Consider the following 23,106-nt stretch of genomic DNA (forward strand, 5'->3'; position numbering starts at 1 on the left):
CCTCGCTGCTCTCGGCTCCGTGCTAACTTCCCCGGTGCAGAGTGGCGGGCTCGTGGCTCGGTGCGGGTGTGCACGAGCCTCCATCCCTGCAGCAGGGCTCCGGTGCGGATGCGGATGCGGAGGGAACTTTGAGGTGTGGAGCGGCTCCGAGCGTCGCTGCTACATGAGCGGATGTTGGTGGTTCTGGACGAGGGGACGACAGCGACCACCGTTTGGGTCATTTCCCGGCGTGAGTACAGGATGCCTGGTCGTTTGACTCGCCAAGGTGTTTTACCGCATTGTTGACGCTGTGGGTCACGTGGCGTCGGTGTCATTTTTAAGCTGCAGTTTTGGCCCGAAACGGGAATAAATGAGTGGCTGAGACGTTCACCTGCAGCATAGAGGGGCGGAATGAGTTTGTCTGAGGACCCTCGTGACGATGCCCCCCAACTCTGACGTCAGGTAGCGGCCACGAAGGTGGGACTCAGGTGGTGGCTTTTCCACAAACAAAAGCCTTAATTCTGTGTTTATTTAGCACCGTAGCCTTTGAAAAATTACAGACTAAATAAATCCTGAGTCCAGCATGGACAAGATGGACATAAATTCAATCGATACCGAGCTCAAGACTTGTGCTCATGAAGTTGTTGTCATGATTTTTGTTCTCAATTTATCCCTCTGGTGGAGTGTGTGTGGTGTGGAGCGTAAGAACTCTGGATATTTCACGACATCATCATTTTTGAAATTATTTTTTGGCGTTAAAACAAACGTTTTCTTAGGAAGTAAGTTGCAGTAATCACAAGTTCAAGGAAGAGTCTCCATGGACCATGATGTCTGCTGATGAAATAGTGACTTGATAATAATGATAGTGACAACAGGTGCGCGGTACAGGACCTTCCTACTCAGACTTTCATGGCATATTTGCTTATCTGGAGGCTACTTCTGCTTTCACAGTGGATCAGATCACAGTGGGTTCCTTCTTCGTGTGCATCAACAATACAACATCAAATGTCAATATCGGTTAATAGGCGCTGTTGCTACGTTGTTGCTGGTCCATCCTATGTAAACACAGGATCCAACTTAAGATGTGCCTCTTTCTTTTATTCCCATCTGTGTTGATTAAGGACAATAACAAAGTGCTCTGTTATGGTTTGAGTGAGCGCTAGCGCCCAACGTTTTGTGGGGGTCCCTGCAGACCAGCACAGTTGCTGGGTTACTTCTTTGACTTTTGACTGGCCGACGTCCAGCCAGCCAAACTTTCAGAGCCAAATAGCTGGACGTAGACCTTTCTCCTTTCATGATCGCTCCAGCTTAACAAAACAGGAGCAAGCTGCAGCACTTTCTTTGTGTGCTTTCGTTTTTTTTGTAGCCTTTTAAAATGACTTTTATATTGTTAACCTTCATGCAGAGCCAAAAAAAACCAGTCCATCATTAAATGGTTTAGATTTGCTGACGGCTCATTTGGTTATAGATAATAAAGAGTAGCCCTTTGTGGCGTCACTTTGCTGTAGACAACAGTGGCTGCAGGTTCTGTCAGAAAGTCTATTTTGGTGCCGCCAGCAGCCCTGTGGAGAGCATCCTGGATGGTGACTCAGCTGAAGAGGGAGGGGGATGATATTGCACACCGCATCTGTTAGGGATGTTTCAGAGGGCATCTCTCCTCCTGTCCCTGCTGCTGTGCCACCCTGATAGTGAAGGCTAACTAGCACCTCAATGTGCCTTTTTAAGTGCCTATTGTCACAGAATAAAGTCATTTAAACACAATGTTTTAAGGGTTATGACCGTCGAGTTCCAGTACAGCATGTATAATCTTGAAGTCTGTTGAGGTTCTTAGCATAGCACATTTATGAGGCGGCTAATCTTGTCTAGCATAACAGTTCAGAGGCTCTTTTTTTTTTTTTTTTTTATACTTTTGAGCCAAGAAAAAAAAGCCAGTTTATCCGCTGGATAGTCACCTCCTTATTATTAGCATCTTTGTGCATTTGTGCTAATTTTCTAGCCTATAAATAACGAGCAGTTAGCCTGCTGCTATTGTGATTCATATCGCTGTCAGGGATTGTGTTCTACTCGGAACGAGACAAAGTTTGCTAAAGAGATACAGCAGGTATTTTGAACAACTAACAGTGAGCTAACTTCAGTTTGGTATTTATATTTTATGATTTAGTATTTATATTTTGTATTATTATTATTTTTTAATCCACTGAATTACTGGTGCGCTAACAACACGCTTACAGTTTAGGTAAAAGTAAGACTCTGGCTGATGCACAGCACCATTGTTTGGGGACGGGGCCTATGAGTAATCACCAGGACGTCACTTTAACGTGTAGACTTCAACTGGCTGAAAGAAACAAGTTGGGTGAGTTACAGGAAGCAGGGGTCATCCTCGTCTCCTGAGCCGCCATCTATAGTTGTAGGTCGACCAGGTTAGCGATAGCCATTGTTAGCGTGGTCTTAAAATTACACCACAAAGCGAATTATTTACATATGTGTCGAGCAATACCATGAATTCAAAGGATTTAGTAGGAGTTACAAGTCAGTTATACATAATGTTACACCCCGAGCAGCCATCTTGGATTGCGTACTCAGAGTGGTGAGAATTACTTCACCTTCCGACTGCGAATTGATGTCTAACGTTTCGTGACGTCACCGGGGTCGGAGCATGACATGGGCAGCAGGAAATGCACCAGTAGTTTTCAAAATTGACACTACTACTACACAACCTTGAATAAGCAGCAACTCAAGCACCCTATTATGGTAGTAGTATAAAAATGCTGCATCAAGCTGACCTTTTTTCACACCCCACCACTTCAGGTGAGCAGTCTTCATGACCGTTGTGTCCTCCACAGACGATGGACGAGGTGAAGGACAGGTGGAGGAGACGACCGCTGGTCCGGGCTGCGTCGGAGGAAAGCACGAGTGATCTGAGCTCAGTGAGCGTCTCACCGTCGCTGGGGGACACACTGCCCTGGAACCTTCCCAAACACCAGCGCATCAAGCGCTCCAAGTCGGCGTCAGGAGACGTGCTGGACCCAGCGGAGCGTGCCGTCATCAGGATCGCAGGTAGGACCCTTTTCCCTTATTACCGGGTGGGTTCCGTTTGACCCAATTCCCGCCCCCAATATGGCGCCACAAATTCTTGATCTTTTGTTGCCCAGCTTGGGTTGATCTTGCAGCTAGCAGGGCTGAGTCTCTTGACTTGTGAAATGGGTTTCATGATCTTGGTCATTGTTCCGGTTCACGTAGTTGAGCATTCACTGTGGATCCGCCTGCTAGGCTTTTCAAATTGGTTGGGATGAGAGGAGCTGGACAACAGGTGTGCTAGCTTGTTCATCCTAATGTTGGATGTGCTTGATGGGACTCTCAATGGTTGCTTCTAACTACTGACTCATCCAGTTCCTCGCTCCCGTTCTTCCTAATATTGATGTTTGGGCGGGTGTGGTCCTGCAGCAGTGGTCTTCAGTTCCCTCTGTGCGCGTGCGTAGAGCTAAGGTCAAGTGTTTTGGAAAAGTCTGCTGTCTGACTGGACCGCTTCCCGGACCTGACTTCCCGACCTCACATCAGAGCCTCTTTTTTTTTTACTCACAGAGCATGAAGACAAGTCCATTGGTCCTGAGAACTAGACCATTTTGTTGCTGAATCTGACTTCTACACAGTCCACACACCTTTCTTCTTATGATATATGTGAGCAGATACAGCTCTCTGGCTCCTGTTCAACAGTCATTGAGCATGATGCTCTGTCACTCACCTGTTCAACTAAACCAGGGGTGGGCATTTCATTTCCTTAGGGGCCGCACTATCTTCTGGGACCGTGGTGAGGGGCCATCAAGCCAAAAGACAGGACAGAATTCACCTGGTTTTAGTTCAGTTAAAAACACAAATCGAGGAGTAAATAAGAATAAGGTTATTATGCCTTGAAATTATTTGTGTAAAATATGTTATTTATTTATTTATTACTTTATATTATGTACTTTTTATTTAAAGATTGTGAAGATAAATCCTTGCAGTACTGAATATCTTGGCAGCAACTGGAAAAATAAAACGTAAATATAGGATATAAAGCCACTATTTTAACGTCTTTAGTAGCTTTTCAGTATCTATTAATTTTGTTTCTCGTTTTGCCGTATGTGGCTCTGGGGCCATGATTTGCCCCAAACTAAATTTTTTTCTTTAATGTGTTTAAAAGTCTCTTGCAATAAGAATAACATTAGTGGGCGTGGCCGACCTCTTTAACTGGAAAGCACTGAACTCGGTTTGGACGTCTTTCCCTGTTTGGACACCCAACTTCCGAGGTAACAGGAACAGAGCATTCGAGCTTCAACTGCAGTTTATCATGGGGCTTGCAGTATGAGTGGTTGGAGTGCATTTGACCATGAATAATAGACACTACGTCGCCTAATATAGTAGCACACATTGCACTTGAGTTTAACGTGTTTATCTCTTGAATCATGCCTTTGCTTTTCTAGTTGAATATTGTGGAGCCGCTAGTCAGCCCTGGTTTAAAACAAGGTCACACAACTGTGAAGGAAGACGTGGCTGTCAGAAGCCTGCGGTGCCCACATGCACTACCCTGGCTGACCACACCAGCCTGTTACAGACCACTGACCACCAAGTAAGGCTTGCTGTTGTCGGGGCTTCCACCAACTGAAGGTCTGACTGTGACCTGCAACTGAATCTGAACCTCACTGCGCTGCCTCCTGTGCTCCGTAACTGTCTCTCAGAATCCGATGAATAATTCAGAGCCACTTTCAGAGCACATTTTGGATCCGCTATTGATTTTTCTGATGACCAGCCGTCAGGAAACCCACCAGAGCCCCCGCGTGCTGCTGATGAGGTTCTTCTGTGACTGGTGCTCCTTGATGAGACCTGCTCATCTGCTATAAGGAGACACTGTCCGTCTCAGGCTTCAGAGCAGGGAGGGGCTCATTTGCAGTAAGGCAGACGGACACTAGAGGACAGTGTCCAGCCCACTGTCCAGTCCAGGGGCTCATAAAAAAATTCTAATCACAGTAGTCTGTGTGACAAAGAATTTCCATTGTTGTAGATTTATAAGTGCCACAGAGCCAGAAACAATACTCTATTCATCTATTATTTATTTGTCTGAGAAATGAGTAGATGATGGTGACCATGTGTTCAAACAGTACAGATATGGGTTCAGTCAATAAACAAAAGTCATGGGAGGATCATAGGATTTAATTTGTTTTTTTTTTTGTTTCTTTATTTAATCTTTTTGATGCTCATTTGGTTTTCCTATATTTAATACATTACAATATTACAATACTTAACCTTGTGATGCCAATAATCCCAACCAGATTCCGAATAAGTCCACCAGTTACTTGCTTTGTCAGCCTTGTTATGAATTGTTAAACATGATTCTAAACATTCAGAATGTCGATTAATGTATTAAAGTTTGACCAAAATAATGAGGAATCACGACTGAAGAAAACCTTCTATATTCATCTGTACTTTCAACGTATTTACAGTTTTGCTTTTGATCCTTTTTTGTGATTTTATTTAAACCTAAATACATACACAGCATAACTGTCGGACAGCGGAGCTCTTCTTCCTGTGACACCACGAGTGCATGAGTCGACATGGACAACAACAGCAGTGTTTCACCCGGAAAAGCAAATCTCCCTCACCATGGCAACTGTGCAAACCTTAAAGAAACAACACTGGAATTAATCCTCACATGGATCGGTGTTGTGTTGTTACACTTTTGGCAAGTGACTAGTGCTTCCTTTTCAGAGCGATGAATCACTGAGGGAAACACTTGTGTGTTTGACTTCTCCCAGCAGCAGGAACTCAAATAACCTCATGTCATTTGTTTCCTCAGCATGTGTGCCTCCTATCTGTGCTGTGGGCGTGTGTGTGTTCTTATCGGTTGCGTGTGTGTGATCCCCTGTTCAAACTTGTATCTTAACATTGTGACCAACCACATGACTCTGTAGCTTTAAGAGGAGGGTCTGATATAAATATAAATGTGTGTGTTAGTGGAGGGGTGTGAGTGTGTGGGTATTTCTCCGTCAGAGGAGGGGCGTGGTGATGGTCTGAGGTCTGCAGCTTTTGTGGGACACTCTGGTAAGGAACAACTTGGGGTCACAAGCAGTCAAAGAGGGGTCCTGAAAGTAGTGAGAAATCCTGGCCCATCATGTCCACGTCCATGTTTGACCCGGGTCAGCGGCTGCCAGAGGAGCAGGACTATGTCCAGGCCTATGAGAACGTCAGGGAGAAGTATAAAGGTAACACCAGCTGTCAGTGTGGGAGGCACGTGATCAGAGGACGCGTGTGTGGCTGTTGTGCAGGTGGACACACCTGAGTGAGTCGTGAATGGTTCCGAATGGTTGCTGTAGTGGTCAGTGTGCTGCAGGAACGTGGTTCAGCAAAGTGTGTCTGTTGTCAAGAGGACGACGCAGTTGTGTTTCCATCATAACTCCACTCTGCAGTAGTAGGTTTGTGTCGGCTCCGTTCATCCAGATCATCAATCTGGGTCAGACTCAAATAACCTGGACCTCATTAATAAAATGTTGCCTGAAAAACATCCATTTTTTTATGAGACTTTTGGCTCAATGTAAGTTTCCAGCTGTAGCTCTGTTCAAGACTTCTGTCACCTGTTGAAGTTTGATGGAACAGTGAGAGCGGGAAAGGCTGCGTACTGTAAACCATGGGCGTGTTGCAGCTTTGATCTACGTGTGTGAAATACACTGCTTTAAATACCCCCCTCAAATATAACCAGCAGCACCAGTTTGTCAACACGGACTGGGCTGACACACAGCGCTGAACCTTGTTGGCTTCCTAACAAATGCCTTCAGGGGTTCATCTACTTCTGAAGAGGGCAGCAATAACTGCCTCATTGTTCAAGACCTGGGTCTCTGAACTCCCTTCCTTGTCCTCCACGGATGACATCGGATAGTTCAGCGGTTTTCAAGCAGGGTGTGTCTTAATCTGAGGTGAGGATCTCTTATTGTCGAGATCTGACCAGATTTGAGGTACCAGGGTATCGAGTTCATCTCAGTTATGGCTGAAGGATATGGACACACTGTCATATCTCAATATTCGCGGCATATGGTATGTCAATATGAGCATATGAGACGACTATAGGTTTAGTGAAAACGTAGTCTTTTTCAGAGAAACTCAGTCATAAAAATTCAAAAGGATGTAGATCGATGGATGGTCGCCATTGGCTGCCTTCAACTGTCGTTCAACAGCAACTATGAAATGAGGTTTATGGTTGGCGGGTCTAGAAGAGCAAGAGCAAAAGTGACCCTTGCCACTGCGCCTTCCTTACACACAGGATGAGCAGGATAAAGTGATGTAGTTGCTTTTGCAATATTGTTATCTTGAGCATCATTGATACGGTAACAATATATAGTTCAGCCCTATTCTGTACTGTTATTCCTTATTATTGGTGAGCTTCTGTTCAATGAGTTGAACCTACTGTAAACCCTTTTTTCCCCGAACACTCTTTTTTTAAAGTGTTGCTGCATGTTGCTGGTGTGGCCTAGTCGGTCCTGGCATGAGCGTATACTAATCTACATAGGGGTGTCAAAAATATTGATGCACTCAAGTATTGCAATACTTGATTCCGTGATATTGTATCTATATTTTTACGGAGCTATCACAATACTTGATTGTGTCATGTTGTCTTAATTTTCCAGTTGGCTATATCAATATTTAATACATAGATGCTTGGATCTGCTGCTGCATTTGCGTGATTAACAGTGCCATTTTGCTTTTGTACGCAGGAGCTATTTTGTTGATCATGGGAGCAATTCTTTCCTCTGTTGGAGTGTAAACTTTCAAACACATTATATTGTTCTACATTGTCTGGTTTTTCCTCCTTTAACTGATGCTTCTGATTACAGCATCGCAATATTTTGCAACGTATCGTATCACCACTCCTCGGGGTACGTATCGTATCGCAAGATACCTGCCTATACACAATACAAGCGGAAGTATGCAAAGCTGCTACAGTGAAGCAAGATGGCTCTTCTTCAGGTGCAGAAGTGAGAGCATCTTCTCTCTCCTCTTATTGCTACTTTTGCTACTGTATTTATGTATTTATTTTCTGAAATCGTGGCGGCGCCTCTGGGGATCACACCATTAAAACAAGAAAAGAATAAAAAGTGTTGACATTTTTTGAATTGGTGACAATAGAAACAGCAGTTTATAGTCATGAGAAGTAAATCTCTCTCCAATATTCAGTCGTCCTCTCCCGGTACGTCTCTTCATATGTCCGGCAGCATGTGTGACTTTAGTTCCCATCAGCAAGGGACACATTCTTTCCAATTTTCCCATTCAAAACATGCTGAAATACACTCTATCATATCCCCTTCCATGATGCGCTGTTTGCTTTCTGCCTGTTTCAATGCTTACCACTTTGTCTTAATATGTTTGATCTTGCAAGATTTCATGTTTAAAATAAAGATCATTATTCCAAAGGCTGGGTGGCTCTCACATGCCACGATTGTTTACATGTAGCTTAAACCCTACTCATTACTTTTATTTGCGTCCGAAAGGCCAGAGGTCAGCGCATGCAGGTCCCAAAACCAGCAGACCTTAATCCACATATGCTTTAAATAGCTCCATCCACACCCTTTTCAAGCTCTCGTGGGCCAAATAAAATGCAGGGAGAGACAGATTTAGCCCTCGGCTCTTGAGTTAGTCTTCGGATGAACACATCATTATCCCCTTTAACCTCTTGTGTTCAGTGGCAACCTGTTAATGTGAAGGCTCTGTGGACAAGTACTTTATCCGATAAGAACTAGACATATTCTACCTGAGTGAGTGAGTGTGGGGCATCAATGTGGCTGTGGTTTTTTGGTGTATGACGTTTCAACTTCTGAAAACTGGCCTTTAGAAGAGCTGTTTTGGTCTATGATTTGAAACATATATCAGGTATATCAGGGTGGCAGATCATATAAAAAGTTTGGCGGGTCAGATTGGACGGGGGGAGAGGACAGGGACTCTTAGGAAGATGATGAAGGCAACCAATGGGGTTCATGAGTGTGATAAAGGAGGATATGAAGAGGATCAGTGTGAGTAGGGAGGATGGTCAATGTAGGTTAAAGGTGGAGGATGCTGACTTGCTCTGCCAACCTCAGATGGGAAATCTTCACTGGAAAAGAACAAAGTAGTTCTTAAATGTGGCGGAGGAAATCTGAGCTCAGAAAGACTTTGAGTGGCCGTGTTGTTTCTTTAATGCTAGTTCTACATTCATGTGAAGGAAGTTGAGCAACAGAACGGCTTCGTACACTTTCAGACACTTCCCAAAGTGAATTAATCTAAGTACCATCAGTGTGCGTTTGGTTTCAGTTGCGTTTCCTGATCCGCTCAGCTAACCTCACAAAACGACTTCTGATGTTGATGGACAGCCTGTTTTTTTGTGTTTGCTCAGTGAAGTGCAGGACTGTGATTAAAATCCAGCCTGGAGGAGGATTGGAACCTTTGCATGACGTCCCGCTCCCTGTTGTCAAACACTGAGAACAAACACTCTTAAAGCATGCTGCTGCTCCGCCACTGCATGGGAACCAACCAGTCAGTTGTGCGTGTTTGTGTGCGTGTGTAAATGAGTGTTGGTGAACAGTTTGTACATTTGTGAGGAGCCAGTGACGCGTGTGTGTGTGGGAAGCTGGTCCGTATGTACAGATGTCGAAGTCTGTCTGGCTGATCCAGCGCAGGAACCTTTGAGTCCTGCTCGGCACTTCCAGTATTCCAGCGGATCGGTTTCAGAGAAACTTGACCATCGGTTTAAAAATACCACAGGTTCTCATGCAGGGAAGACACAGAGACACACAGTGACACACAATGATGCACTATATGAGGCTCATTACTCTAAGAGCAGTCAGAATCTATTCAACACTTGTGAGTTTTGCTGTGGCTCCTTCAAACATTCAGCTGTGCTGATCTGCTTCCTGGTTTTCCTTTGGACTGAGCTGCAGCAAGACCTCGCTCTGATACTTTATTCTGGAAGTAAAATATAGGTTGTATTGTCCTCTTTATCTTTAATTCTCTTAATATAACTACAAATAGTTGAAAGATTTCCACGTTCCTCAAGTATTTGTTCTAATGTAATCTAATCTAATCTAAATATTGCAAACTTTTTCTCTTGAATTTCAGTATTTATTTCACATTTTATTCAGGTAAATATTACTTTTAATGTCACATTTTGATTTATTTTCTTGTTTTCTCTTTCTCTTTTACAGTATCTCATACTCCTGTAAATTTCTTCTTTTTCAAGTTGTACTTCAATTTTTCTTCTTTTATTAATCCATAATAATATTCCCTTGCTGGTGACTATAAATGTGGAAGTGAGTTTAATTCCCCTTGCAGCTTTATGACTTCAATATTTCTAGTGATTTAAATGACTTTTCTCTTTGTGATTTTACCGGCGTCAACTAGATTTAGTAATTACAACTTGGATTTATTTGTTGTTTTTGATTCAATTTGACATATTATTTATTCTTGTTTCTTCTTGTCTTCATTTTTTGTCTTATTTATCATTTTTAAGGATTTTTATTTTCTGTAAATCTGTAACAATAATTTTGATCATTTGTCATCCTTGTTGAATCCTTGAGACTCAATAGTTACCTGGAGGTATCCCCAGTTCTATGAGTAAGTGTGTAGCCCTCCAACTGACTTCATTCTTGGTTTATCCCTTATAAGCCATTGCCTTTGCCCTCATAGAACTTATATACACTCACAACAGGGGGAAGAAGCCCTCAGCTACTGCGCCTTGTTTGTTTTTGAAACTTCTCCACAATGTTTCTGCTCTAATCTCGTACCTTTATCTTCCATTACAAATTCAATGTTTTTATCTTTCATCTTATGCCTGTTCATCATTTCCTCACCTCTAAATTCTCACACAAGACTCACTCTCTTTGGCTTCCTGTCACGTTTAACGTCTAGATTTTCCTCCCTGACTCTCTTTGATCTTCTCGCTGGATCACCTGAGCTTGAAGTTTCATGATCCTCCGTCCCCAGCTCAAGAACAACAGCGCTCTGTGTAGCTTTATTTAGTGCCTTTGAAGCTGAGGTTAAGCTAATTCGATAAAAATTCCGGTCTTGTCATCAGTCGAATCTGACAGTGTTTAAAAATAAAAACCGATATTGGACCATCTGACCATCATCAGAAGTTACGAAACCGTCTGGTTTGCTCTCACGAGAACGACGGTCAGTGGGAGCTCTGCTGACAGAGGTCACTCATAAATCTGCGCCACAAATGTTCTCACCGTCTCTCCAGCTTCTCACCTGTCCGACAGTTCTCATGTTTTTGTGAGACGACCTGTTTGGTGTGTGTGTGTGTGTGTGTGTGTGTGTGTGTGTGTGTGTGTGTGTGTGTGTGTGTGTGTGTGTGTGTGTGTGTGTGTGTGTGTGTGTGTGTGTGTGTGTGTGTGTGTGTGTGTGTGTGTGTGTGTGTGTGTGTGTGTGTGTGTGTGTGTGTGTGTGTGTGTGTGTTCACGTCCAGCAGCAGAATTTTATATAAATCATAGGTGTAAAATAGAAACTAGTTCATCTCTCTCCGTTGACAGTCCAGTCTCTTTCATCCGTTCAGTCACCAGAATGCTGAGGTAGACAGGAAGCGTCTCCAAGTCTGAGCTCATGGTCCTCCTCTGGATACAATGGAGTCCTCCCTAGGAAGACCAGAGTCATGTCCTCTCACTGAAAAGCTTCTGTACCAAGGGAGGGGCGAGAGTTGGGTTGTTGAATGAGAATTATATTTAACAGCACTTCGTAGACTCAGCAGCTATTGGGTTAGTCAAGTGTGTGGGTGTGGCCTCCAATGGTTTCCTTTGGTTACTCCGATTTCCTCCCACACTCCAAAAACTACAGCCTCAACTGACCTGGACGAGAATATAAATGAATGAATCCTGAATTGTGAAGAGGCTGGAATGTGCCTCAGGCTGGCGTCTCCTTCAGAGACAGGTTGAGAAGCTGTCAAACTCTTCAGGTAGAACCTCTGCCTGACAGGCAGGTTCAACTTGGATTGTCTTAGTATAGAGAGGTTTGACAGCAGTACATATAGAGAGAAGATTGACGTGAGACTGCCGTGTACAAGGGTGCTTCAACATTGGGCCTAAAATTAAATCCGGATTATAGACTTTGTTTTCTGTGTCCTAAACATAGTTTCATCTGCCAAATCAGTTCACCAGATAAACTTGAGGAATAACTCAAGTTTTCATTATTAATAATCCAGTTCACATGATGCAAGACATGAGAAAGCATCACATGGTTTTGTCTAAAACTTTCACAGTCACAGATCGAGGTAGTTGATGCACCAACTTTATGATCAAAAATTCAGGTAGCTCAACTTGAGGATGTGACTGCTCCTGCTGCACAAGGGTTAAGGTCATGTCAGGTCGCCGGGGTTCTGCTACAGCATCGCCCCACCACAGCAGCGCGTCTCACCGATCACTGCCTTTCACCTCATGTGCTTCCTTAATAACCATCCCATCCAACATCCACGCTCTTGATGGTTTCATTTTCCTCCTTCACATGACCACCAGAACTGAAGCTCCAGTTTTGTACGCCACAGTAAACTCGACGAATGTTTGGAATGTCAGCAGTGACCCGACTGGCACAGAGTCCGGCCAGGACGCACATTCACTTCCAAAAAATGTGCTGCTCCTCGCTATTTAGCACAAAGCTACCAGAGCAATGTGAAGCTACAGAGTCCCACCCAGAGTCTCTGTGAACACAATGAAAACAATGTGTTTTGTTGAACGAAGATCAAGTACAGAACAAAAATCAACACTGAAACTAAAAAGATTTTAGTCAGTTTAATCCAGAATCCTGGAGAAGAACATGGACGCACTCTCCTGAGCTCAGTAAAATCCAGATCCATGTAGCCTTGATGACCCTCCATTCATTTGCACACTGTTCTTCTCAGGAGCTAAACCCATGACCTTCTTCCTGATGCAACCTTCTGTTAAGACCCTACAGTTTCAGGGACCAAAACTGGAGAATCTGTTCTCCCTTGCTTTGGTTAGTAGCCGCTCCACAGCCCGGGAAAAGGCCCTTGTCCCATTGAGCCACCAGGTGAATGAACAACAAGACAGTAACTCTCTGCTAATGAGCAGCTGCTGTGTCGGTTTAAAAGACTTACTTTGACGGTGACACAATGTTGTGAGGAATCACAGCGGCCTCACAGACGTTCGTCATGGTGTCACTCTGCGGATTCCTCTGAGGGTCAGTGTCCTCGGCCTCACAGCTTTCTTTATTTGCTGTAAATAAATCTTGGAGGTCCGGACACGTTGAGCGCTGATCCCTTAGGCAACCGGCTCTTGCTGGCGTCCGGAAATGCCCTACTGTGGGGTGATGCCACAAGTGGGTCCTTGAAGAGATGTTTGGCTTCTGGAGCTGTGCGACTTGAGGTGATGAAAAATACTAAAAAGTTAACTTGAAGTTTTGCTGACTCGGATTGCAGGTTTACATGTTCTCCTTCACATATAAAGACGCCAATTTAAATGTTCAATACAGCAAAGTACTAACTTTGGGCATTCATACTATTTTACCCCTTTAAAAAATTTCATGAGCAAACACAGTTGCACTTGATTTTGTACTGTACACACAAACTGTAAATCAGCCCCAGAGTCTTAGTAGATCTTTGTAGAAAACTAGATATGAAAAATAACTTTGAAATTGGAATGCAAATGACTGAGAAGTGAGCAGACTGAGAGTGGAAGGTTTGATATGTGATGTTGTGATAGCAATAACACTTTTTTATCCTGAGGAGTAAATCTCACTCCTGTCTGCTGTCTTTTCTTCAGATGTCCAAGCAGCATGTGTGACTTTTGTTTCCGTTCCACCTGCAGTGGTTGTGTTGCTGCTCATTTTTAGTACAGTGGTACCTCGGTTCTCGACCACAATCCGTTCCAGACGGCCGTTCGAGAAGCGATTTGTTCGAAATCCGAATCGATTTTTCCCATTACAATGAATGGAAAAAGAAGTAATGCGTTCCAAGCCTTAAAATAGTCTTTTGTAGGAGTGAATGTAGAGTGTCTGCTGCAGGTGGCTGTTCCTCTATGTGTGTGGCCGCTGCATGTGCCGAGTGAGTGAGGTCTCTCCAGAAGTGAAGAGGTGCCCGGTGCGTGTCCAGCTCTGAATGTGCACTTCTGTGCAGTTTGGCTGTGACAAAGTCATAAACCAAGTCACGCTCTGTCCCAGACTCGCCTCATCCCTGTCCCAGCTCCAGCCCACAACAGGACATCAAACCCTGGAGTGAGCGCTCCAGCACCTCCCCTGTGACACTCTACCACGCTCCAGTGTGGAGACAGGAAAGGTTTTACACCTCAATATGAAGAAGAAACAGTCAGTAAATGTAGCTAACGGGACACGTCTGCATACAGAGGCTGCGTTATACACAATAACAAAGCACGTCGTGGGTCAGCTGATCGGTCCGCGCACCTTATGGTTTTCTGGCTATTTTGGGGGGCGTTCGAGTTCTGGATTTTCGTTCGAAATCAGAAGCAAAAAAATCTCACATTTTTTGTTCAAACTCCAATTTGTTCCAAGTCTGGGATGATCGAAAACCAAGGTACCACTGTACCTGAAACTACTACTTCAGTGTTGTGTTTTCAGCAGTTGCATTGTTTCCTTTTCATTTTATCCCATCATGTGCTCACATGAGATTCCTAGCACGGCGCATGAGCCTTGCTAGGAGTCTTGCATCTTTTCCTTTTTGCGTAGATTCGGATTTCGGGCAGGGTCTTAGCACTTTTGACTTTGGTGACTACATACATTTAGTGCATGCCCTCTAGTGGGGCATGCACTAAATGTATGTAGTCAACATTGAAATTCAAACCCCCCAAAACTGTATTTCCTGTTTTCAAGTGGCAAATTTTATAGAATCAAGGAAATTTTTGTCTCTATTACTCTAGTCAAGTTAGAGTCACCAAATATCCCTTTTGGGGGGAGCCCAAGCTGATGAGCATTTAAACTGAAAGCATTAAAAAAGCTGCTGGTTTCTAAAATAAAATGGCTGAGAGGAACTGAAGCTGTTTTGTTTAAGGCACAACTTTATTGTTCAACAGCTTCAACTGACAAAGTCTGACACCTCTCTTTCTCAAGTCTCTTTCTTGTTAAACTTAAAAGCTATAAACTTAAAAAAAATGTTTGCAACTTTCTCATTTGACAAACTCAAATGTTGGTATCGCAACATTTCCAATCGGCAAGTCTCTCTGGCTAAAAGCCTGAAACTCCACCCCAAAATGATGAGGCGTGACCCAAATCATGAAAATAGTTTAACTTGAACCTCGCTTGGAACACAATCTAAGAATTTTATGATTTTGGTTTAACAAAATTAAAGTTATATTCTGCACTAGAAAAAGCCTGTGACCCACTGATTCTGACCCACCAGTTCAGAGTGACTGGTCACTGTGTCTTCGTAGCTATTCTCCATGAAGCTGTTCATCAGAACCATGGAGTAAAACCAGTTGCTCAACATGTATGTAGAATCTCATCAGGTTGTTCAGGTGGCTTGTGCGTGCATTGGTCATGTTGTTTCTTTGAGGCTCATTGAGTGGCTGACCCAGTAGCTTCTGGTTGACTTGCACATCCTGCGTGAGTTAAATCTGGACCCGAAGAGAAACTCGAGTCGCCGATATGATTGGTGATGGAGGTTTGACTCTGAACAGCTGCGAGGAAACGGGAGCATCCACACATCCGACTGTGGGATCAGGCGGGTTTAAGAAATCCTCCGCGGCAGCAGTTATGGAACTTGACTTTCTCCCTCGTAAGGCTTCGCTGACGTCGATCCTTTGATGGTTAGAATTCCTGAGCCTGTTACAAGATTATTAAAGCGCCAGATCAGTACTCTGAAGCGAAAACAAAATCAATATTGACTGATGGATCAGATGTCTGTCTGTTACACCCAAACCACCAGATCTGAATATATGATCTCTTAAAGAGGCAGTAACCTGTTTCATAAATCATCGAATTTCCCCTGCAGCACCCGGCTTTAATGTCAAATGAGGACTTTGTAGAATGGTTCCACGTGTCTGTGTAATGCACATACAATGGAGACTGAAGACATCAGGTTTCTCTGGTGCACACTTGCACGAGTGATATTGATGAATATATTTTTCAAAATTTATAAAAGGGAACTTCAGTCAACCCTATTCTTGAATAGATAAAAATAACGAATGAATCTTGCAGCACGACATGATTGCGTGTCTTTAAGCATTTGTCTTGTGTCTTACTTTCTGTTCACACGGTCACTGGTGGATGGAGACTATAGATCGATACACTCAGACAGCACACATGATTATAGCTCGGAGCCGATCAATGACTTCATGTCAGCCTGGAAAACGTTAGCTCATATTTCAGAGGCTGCAGCTGAGGCGTGAAAGAGACACTCAGTGAGTGCAGACCTCCTCCATGCAGCTCATTTCAAGTGACCTACATTTGCAGCTTGTTCTCGATTGGTTGTAGCAGCTACAGCATGCTGCTGCACTCAAGTGCTGTTGGAACTAGTCTGGCAAGTGTTTTGTGAGCCCCTTACACTCACACAACCTCAAAGGATTCCTGGATCCAGATGGTAACCAGGACCTCTGTTCGCAGAGCCTCAGTCGGTACCTGAAAAATGTATTGAAATCTGTTCATAACTCTTCTAGTACTGTGGTGGAAGAACCCCCCCTTGTCTGAGGTAGCAATGAAAGTCCTTGTAAACTAAAATGATGACAGTTGCAAAGCTGTTCCTATCAGGTACCATATTTTAGTCTCCTGAAACATGATGATAGTATTGAGCTTGTTTATTGATTCCTGCTTCTGTTTCGTGCGGCCAAGTCTCAAGTCCAACGTGTGCGACTGGACACAGTCAGAGACTCGTCGCAAAATTCAGCAGCAGCGTGTTAGAAAAGGAGCCGCTGGTGAAACCGCCTGGCTGCTGCTCTTGCCTCGAGAAGCAACACCCTGTTTTTCACCTGAGCTGTAACACCTCATTCATCATGCTGAAGGATTTTCCTCTGATGTGAAAAATTCCAGCGATTTATCGGTGATAATAAAAGTCCTCTGCCAGATGTTTTCTTCTTTTTGATCGACCCACTTGCAACAGCCGAGCGCTGAACTCAAACGCCGACACTGGAATCAACCTGAGTTATTCTGCTGATTATCGTCAGCTGTCACCTGGTTGCCAGGGCAGCAGCTTTGCACCTAGCTTGTTTACGCTGCTCCAGCAGCAGGCAGTCCAGTGCTTCCACACTGATCTCGCTCATAGCAACATACTCACCTGACCTGAGTTGTGTATTCACATACACTTTTAAACATCATTTCACAGTACTTGAGCAGGATTTTTTTGGTAACACTTTACATCTGGAAACACAAATTAACTAGTTACTTGTTCATTTACAGTCAGTAGTCTGTAGTCATGCTGTTATTTCAAATAAACTGGCTATTATGCTGCAAATACAGATATGAATAAGTTTATTCATGGTAACAAATGACCAATGTTTGGTCTACTTTCATGACACTGTTTAAGACAAACACAAAAGTGAGTTAACAATAATTCGTTTTACAATTACATGTAAATACTGTACATCACTGCGTCATATCAGTGTGTGTTCTGAGTGGATTAGCTGTGGTGTCTTTGGAAGGGCCTCCGCAGCTCGCAGTCCTTCGAACCCGTGCTCACATACAAAAATTTATATTCCTGCCCCATACTTTTAAGTTAAGTTGCTCCCTGTGGTAAATTGTGTCTGCTGTTCTTCTCTTTAGTGTCAGTTGCAGTGTTTGTGAGAAAGTGGCTTTTCTTTGTCAACTGCTTCATTGGTCTCACTCGCTGTTGCCCCCTGCTGTAGCGGTGGAAGTACTGCACAACCAAGCACTGCTTGAGATAGACTGAATTATTGATTTGAGTGATGTTTGCTGGACCATTAGTTTCGACATGTTGAGGAGCCTGCAGATGCTGATGTTCTCCGACTCTATGGGTCATAACTTCTGGCTGCATTGCTCTCCTTATCATCATGCTCAACGTGTCGCCCCCTCTTTTCTGACCAGGAACATTTTTGTCCGGAAACTGGTTTGCCAACTTCAGTGGAAGCCTGACTTGATTTTCAGCACGTGAGCTCAGAGCCTTTTGTTTCCCCGTCTCTCGTTCAGCATTCTTGTTTTTTGAAGGGATAACTGTTCAGGACTTTGCCTTCTGCTGTCTCCGCCCACTTCTCTCTGATTGGTTGATTACTGGAACAATCTGTTGCGTTGTTTTGATGCTACAAGCTGCTCGACTTTAAAGAGACCCCAAGGTCAGCGGACCATGACCCCTGCTCCTCTGGACCCTGTCCATGAAGCAGCCATTGTTGGGACGAACCAGACTGTCTGCCTTACTAACCCGAACCTGAACCCTCTCTCCTGACCTTCTCTCACTTTAGCCGGCATAAGCATCATACTTGGACACTGTAGTCCAGTCAATTCAGCTCCAATATTTGGATTTCTGTTGTGCACCTGCTTTACTTTCACATTACTTTGACTAAAGGGAGAAAGATGCTGAGTCACTGCCAGTTAATTCGATAAACTGGAGCATGTGAGAGCTCAAGAAAAGCATCTGTGGATGTGTTTCTCCCGAAAGCGGCTCAATACTGTTTCATCAATACTCTCCGGCATGTTGAGAGGTGACGGCCGAGGCGTAACCCCTCTGGCTCCTCCCTGTGATTCAGCACCAGGATGATCCAGGACCAGGGGAGGGCGGTGGAAAGAAGGGAGGTGTGACTGCTGCTCAGCCGACGGGGGTTTGTGTGTGAGCGAGCCGGAGAGCGAGCCTGGCAGAGAGCAGAAACACTGAGCTGCAGATCCACAGAAGTAGAAAGCAGACGGGTCTGGATCGTGACCATGGACCTGGGAAGGTCCATCCAGCATGAGATCAGCTCTCTGAAAGGTAGACTCTCTCTTCATATCTACACTTGTCAGCATCACTCAGGACCGCCGTGTTTTCCCACAATCCACCTGGATAGATGCAAAAGTTTCACAGCAGCAGCGGCGGTCGGTTTAATCCGAGCGTCCTCTGTGTTTGTGGGACTCTTTGTGGGGGCGGGATCAGAGGTCAGGGGTAACCATTGTGCTGAGGTGGTGTCTTTTATGACCATGTGACCTGCCATTGCTGCTGCTGCTGCATGCGGTAAAGTGAATGCGTCTGCGCTAGAGTGGCTGCTGCAGCATCGCCGTGGTAACAGCAGCCATCACTTATTCCAGGATGGGACGCTCCTCTTCTCCTCCTGCTCCTGTGGTTCGTCCTGGTGCCATGTTCATGTGTCCGTGGCTCCACCCACCAGAGCTCACTGTCAAGTGTAGGTCAGACCATGAAGGCTGGTTGTTTTCACGCGAACCTGGCCAATCACAGCTGCAACTTCCTCCGTGTCAAGTGTGTGAAGTGCACAGAAGCTGCTCCTCTGCCTCAGTCTCTCCTTTCATTTCTTTGCTGTTTCTTATTTTTCATTTCCAATTTCTTCATAAAAGTGGCTCTCCACTCTTTCCCACAAAGGATTAATAAAATATCTTACAAAATTTTCATTTCAATTTTCTACCGATATATATTTTTGGGTCACGCCTCAGATTAGGGAGCATTTATTACGGTAAATAAACTGCTTATTCAAATGTATATTTGCGGCATAACCAGTAGCTAATAATTATGGAGTCTTATGGTGTCTTGTCGTGTCTGACGACATTATACCCGGGAATAGACATTGAAAGTTCACTCTGAATTGTAGCCTATTACCAGTAAATAAAGAGGTTTATTAAGAGCTCAGTATGTGTTTCCCAACTGTAACCATTTTATTTTGTCATTGACAAAAAAATCTTCATTGCAATACAATGTTTCCCCTTTATTTTTCCTATTATTTTTGTCCCACATTCATTCATTTTGTTATTAATAAAACTTGTTATTGACTCACTGTGGTAAGCTTGTTTTTAGGGCTGCAATAAATGGTTAATTACTCACAGATTACCGTAATGGTCAGTCGACTAGGAAACATGTCTGATTCTACTGCTGTAAACACAGTAAAAATAGATATAAATTATAAAGTGTATATTTGTGGTTGTATACAATGTATAGTGTTAAATTAAAAGTTGAATTTGAATTGCTCAAAAAGTGTGGTGTGAAAGGCATGTGTCCTTTGTGAAGTGGTCCCATACTTTCGATGCTTTAGATTGCGATGGTCACCTTGATGTTTATGTCCATATGCCCATTTATGTCTTTGGGGATTATGCTAAGAGAATGATGATGTCATAACTAGTCAACTGATGAATTCCGAAGTCGTTGACTTTTTTGACTAGCCGTTCAGCCCCACTTGTTTTTCCACAGTAACTCTCACTTGTTTTAAAATTTCTCTTTTTAGGTATTTCAACAGATATATTTTTAACCACTCACCCACCATGTTTTTATTTTTATTTCAAAACACATTATTTGTGAATATATGCTCATTTTCCAGTCACAATTTTGATACTTTTTGATACTTTTTTTAAAAATAATTTTGCAGTAGATGATTTTCTATTGTTGGTTACACGTTCCTTTTCATTTTTCCTTTTTATCCTTAGTACATAAATGTCTTTTATCCATCTTATCTTATCTCTCCCCTTCTTTTTTCCCCACAATCATTATAGACGTTTCCAAAAAACACTTTTCTACCTTAAGAGACTTGGTGAAAAAATTCTCTGCTTTTGGCCCCTCATTTACTCAGCAGGTGCATTTGGTTTCCCTGAGCTCAGCTTTACATGTGCTGATACAGTACTCATCTCTTCCACCTCACCCCAAGCTGGTCCAGTTAGAGTTGGGGGCCCGATGGAGCCCACAGAACCACAAAAGTTTTCAATGAAACTGTGACCTCTTCCATCCACAAGCTTTCCTCTTCACTACTTTCTCTCCAAATGTCTTTCACCAAATCGCAATAGAACTGAAGGTTCTTGATATGTGACATTCCAAGTTACAATATATTCTTCATAAATACAAATCTTGCACACAGAAGTTCTTGAATGTGACGGACAAATTCGTCCTCTGTGCTGTGCCGAACCAAGGAATATTCAATACTCCATTTTGCAATCGACTTCTATGGTACGTTTTCTTTCAGAAGTTGCAATGTAATTTTTAATTTGTGGTTCAGAAGAAAAGTCCGACTTATGGAAACAAATGTTGGAACTGTAGTGTTGCAAGCTGATGACCTTCTCTAGAACCAAGAATCATCTGGTCTTAATGTGCTGTCATCTTAAAGTGCTCATTGTGTGATTGCACTCCTTTCTTTGTAAAGGTTGCATGGTTCAGTCTTTGAGTCATTGATCTCTGCCTGAAGCCTCACATTCAGCCAGCATTCAACGAACGGAGCCCAAAGCAGAGACTCTGAAAAAGCTGAGGTTTCCGGGCCTTTCTCCAGTCTGTTGGTGAAAGTGTTTTCCAGAGGGCATTTAAATAATCTTGGAGGAGGATCAGACGGAGTGTTTTTTGTCCCCCGAGACAAAGGAGTCCTCGCCTCGCTGAGCAGGTCCAATAGAGTCCCCAAAAATGTTGGCCGCCACTGTGCTTCATTTGTAGTCACGGCGTCTCCTCAACAACATCATGCTAGCAGCGATAAAAAGAGCAGGAGCAGAGATGGAGCTGTTTGGGCCGAAGCTTCGTCCCAAACTTTGTTACTCCTCTTCCGTCGTGTTCTGGTTCTCCGTTTTCCATCTTTCAGTCCATCAGACTTGACCCACATATTTCTGGCTTATTCTGTATTAATCCACAATCCAACGGAGCAGCTCTGTGCTTCATCCGTTTAATGAAGAAGGGAATGTAGCTGAGAAAAGATTCTTTGAAGCAGATCAAAACTGTCCTGGAGTGCTGGTTCAGGTTGTGTAGAGAGAGACCCGAACTTAAATTAGCAAGAGCATGTCGATGGCTGAGGTCACGTTAGGACTCAAAAGATGTGACTTTCAGGGATCAACACAAAAAACAAACACTTATTTGTCAGGGATAGACAAGTGGACCGCAGTGTACAGTGTTTGTACAGTAGGTTGGGAAAGTAGTCGCACCCATGACCAAAAGTCACTTTCTCTGAACAAAACAAAACTGACTTCCACCTGTTTATATGAAAGTAAATGCCACAAAACACTCACATAGATTGCAAAGTCTTTATTTCAGGGTGACAAAAGTATTCACACCCTTGAATACTTATGTATTTCTATATGTTTGAGTAGTTTCTCACACCCTGAAGATGTTATTTTGAGTTGAAAATGTTTGCACACTCTGAACAATTGCTTCCGGACTGTGTTCTTGTATGGGCTTTATTTCACTCTGTACACAGTGTCAATTGTTCACCTTTGCCAACTCATCTTCACTCCCGTGGCATTGTATATTATTGTTAGGAAGGTAGACTTGTGCGTCCTATACTGACTAGAAAGGCGGAGGTGTGAGAGGAGCGGGGGAAGCGCCATGTTTGAGGAGATGTTCATAGGCTTTCTTCACTGAATTACATTGCATATCAGTCGCTATATATGATCCCATTACATGGCTCTCCTACTTACTGATGTTGCCGTCGGAAAGTTACCATGGCTAAAACATTGACACGGTGTTATATGTAGAACAAAAGGAACACCATCTCATGCCTAACCTCCACCTCCGATGCACTGCCCACAGTGTCAGGATATGCCGTGGAAGGCGTAACATGTGCGTCCAGTGAAAAGCTAAGGTGTCAACATGCACTGCTGAAGGCTGCCTTTGGTGTCCGAATAGGACTCAAAAGTCCACTTTCCCAACATCAATATATGATTGTGGATGAGTTGCCTGTCCACATCCATGAAGTCCAAGGAGCTGTCAAAGGACCTCACAAAGTTGTATAGAAGCATAGAGTTGGGCAGAGCTCTGTTGTCATTGCAAGTTCACTCAGTGTAGCAAAAAGTACTGTTGCATGAGAAAGGGAGCAGGATATAATAATTTGTTTAATGGTGCATATATAGTGAGAAAAGACTGGGTTCACTGGACTCAGATATACTCATACTCCACTACAGAAACGTACAGCAGAAGCATATTTGATGAGTGACGCTGGAACGCTGCCTCAGTGTCTCTCACATTCTTGTGTGACTGTGGCCGGCGTGTTTTAACAAACAACACTCCAGCAGGTGTAAGACCCGGCTGACCCAGTTGAAAGAAAGTTCAGGTCACAGCACTTGACCTCT

General features: G+C 43.6%; 1 protein-coding gene across 7 annotated transcripts in view; it reads left to right on the plus strand.

Moving 5' to 3' along the window:
• Window positions 1-23,106, plus strand: part of pleca (plectin a) — a 93,156-nt gene that overhangs the window by 5,952 nt on the left and 64,098 nt on the right. For 4 of the 7 annotated variants that reach the window (XM_053861456.1, XM_053861457.1, XM_053861458.1 and 1 more), the window contains exon 4: window positions 2,823-3,036. In XM_053861456.1, the coding sequence (XP_053717431.1) occupies window positions 2,823-3,036 (214 nt within the window). Of the gene's footprint in view, window positions 1-37; window positions 230-2,822; window positions 3,037-6,075; window positions 6,216-18,674; window positions 18,842-23,106 lie in introns of those variants that run through there. The other 3 variants (XM_053861459.1, XM_053861464.1, XM_053861469.1) reach the window with 3 other exon arrangements.

The sequence above is a fragment of the Synchiropus splendidus genome, chromosome 4 (genome assembly GCF_027744825.2).
Source record: "Synchiropus splendidus isolate RoL2022-P1 chromosome 4, RoL_Sspl_1.0, whole genome shotgun sequence".
NCBI classification, from domain to species: Eukaryota; Metazoa; Chordata; class Actinopteri; order Syngnathiformes; family Callionymidae; genus Synchiropus; species Synchiropus splendidus.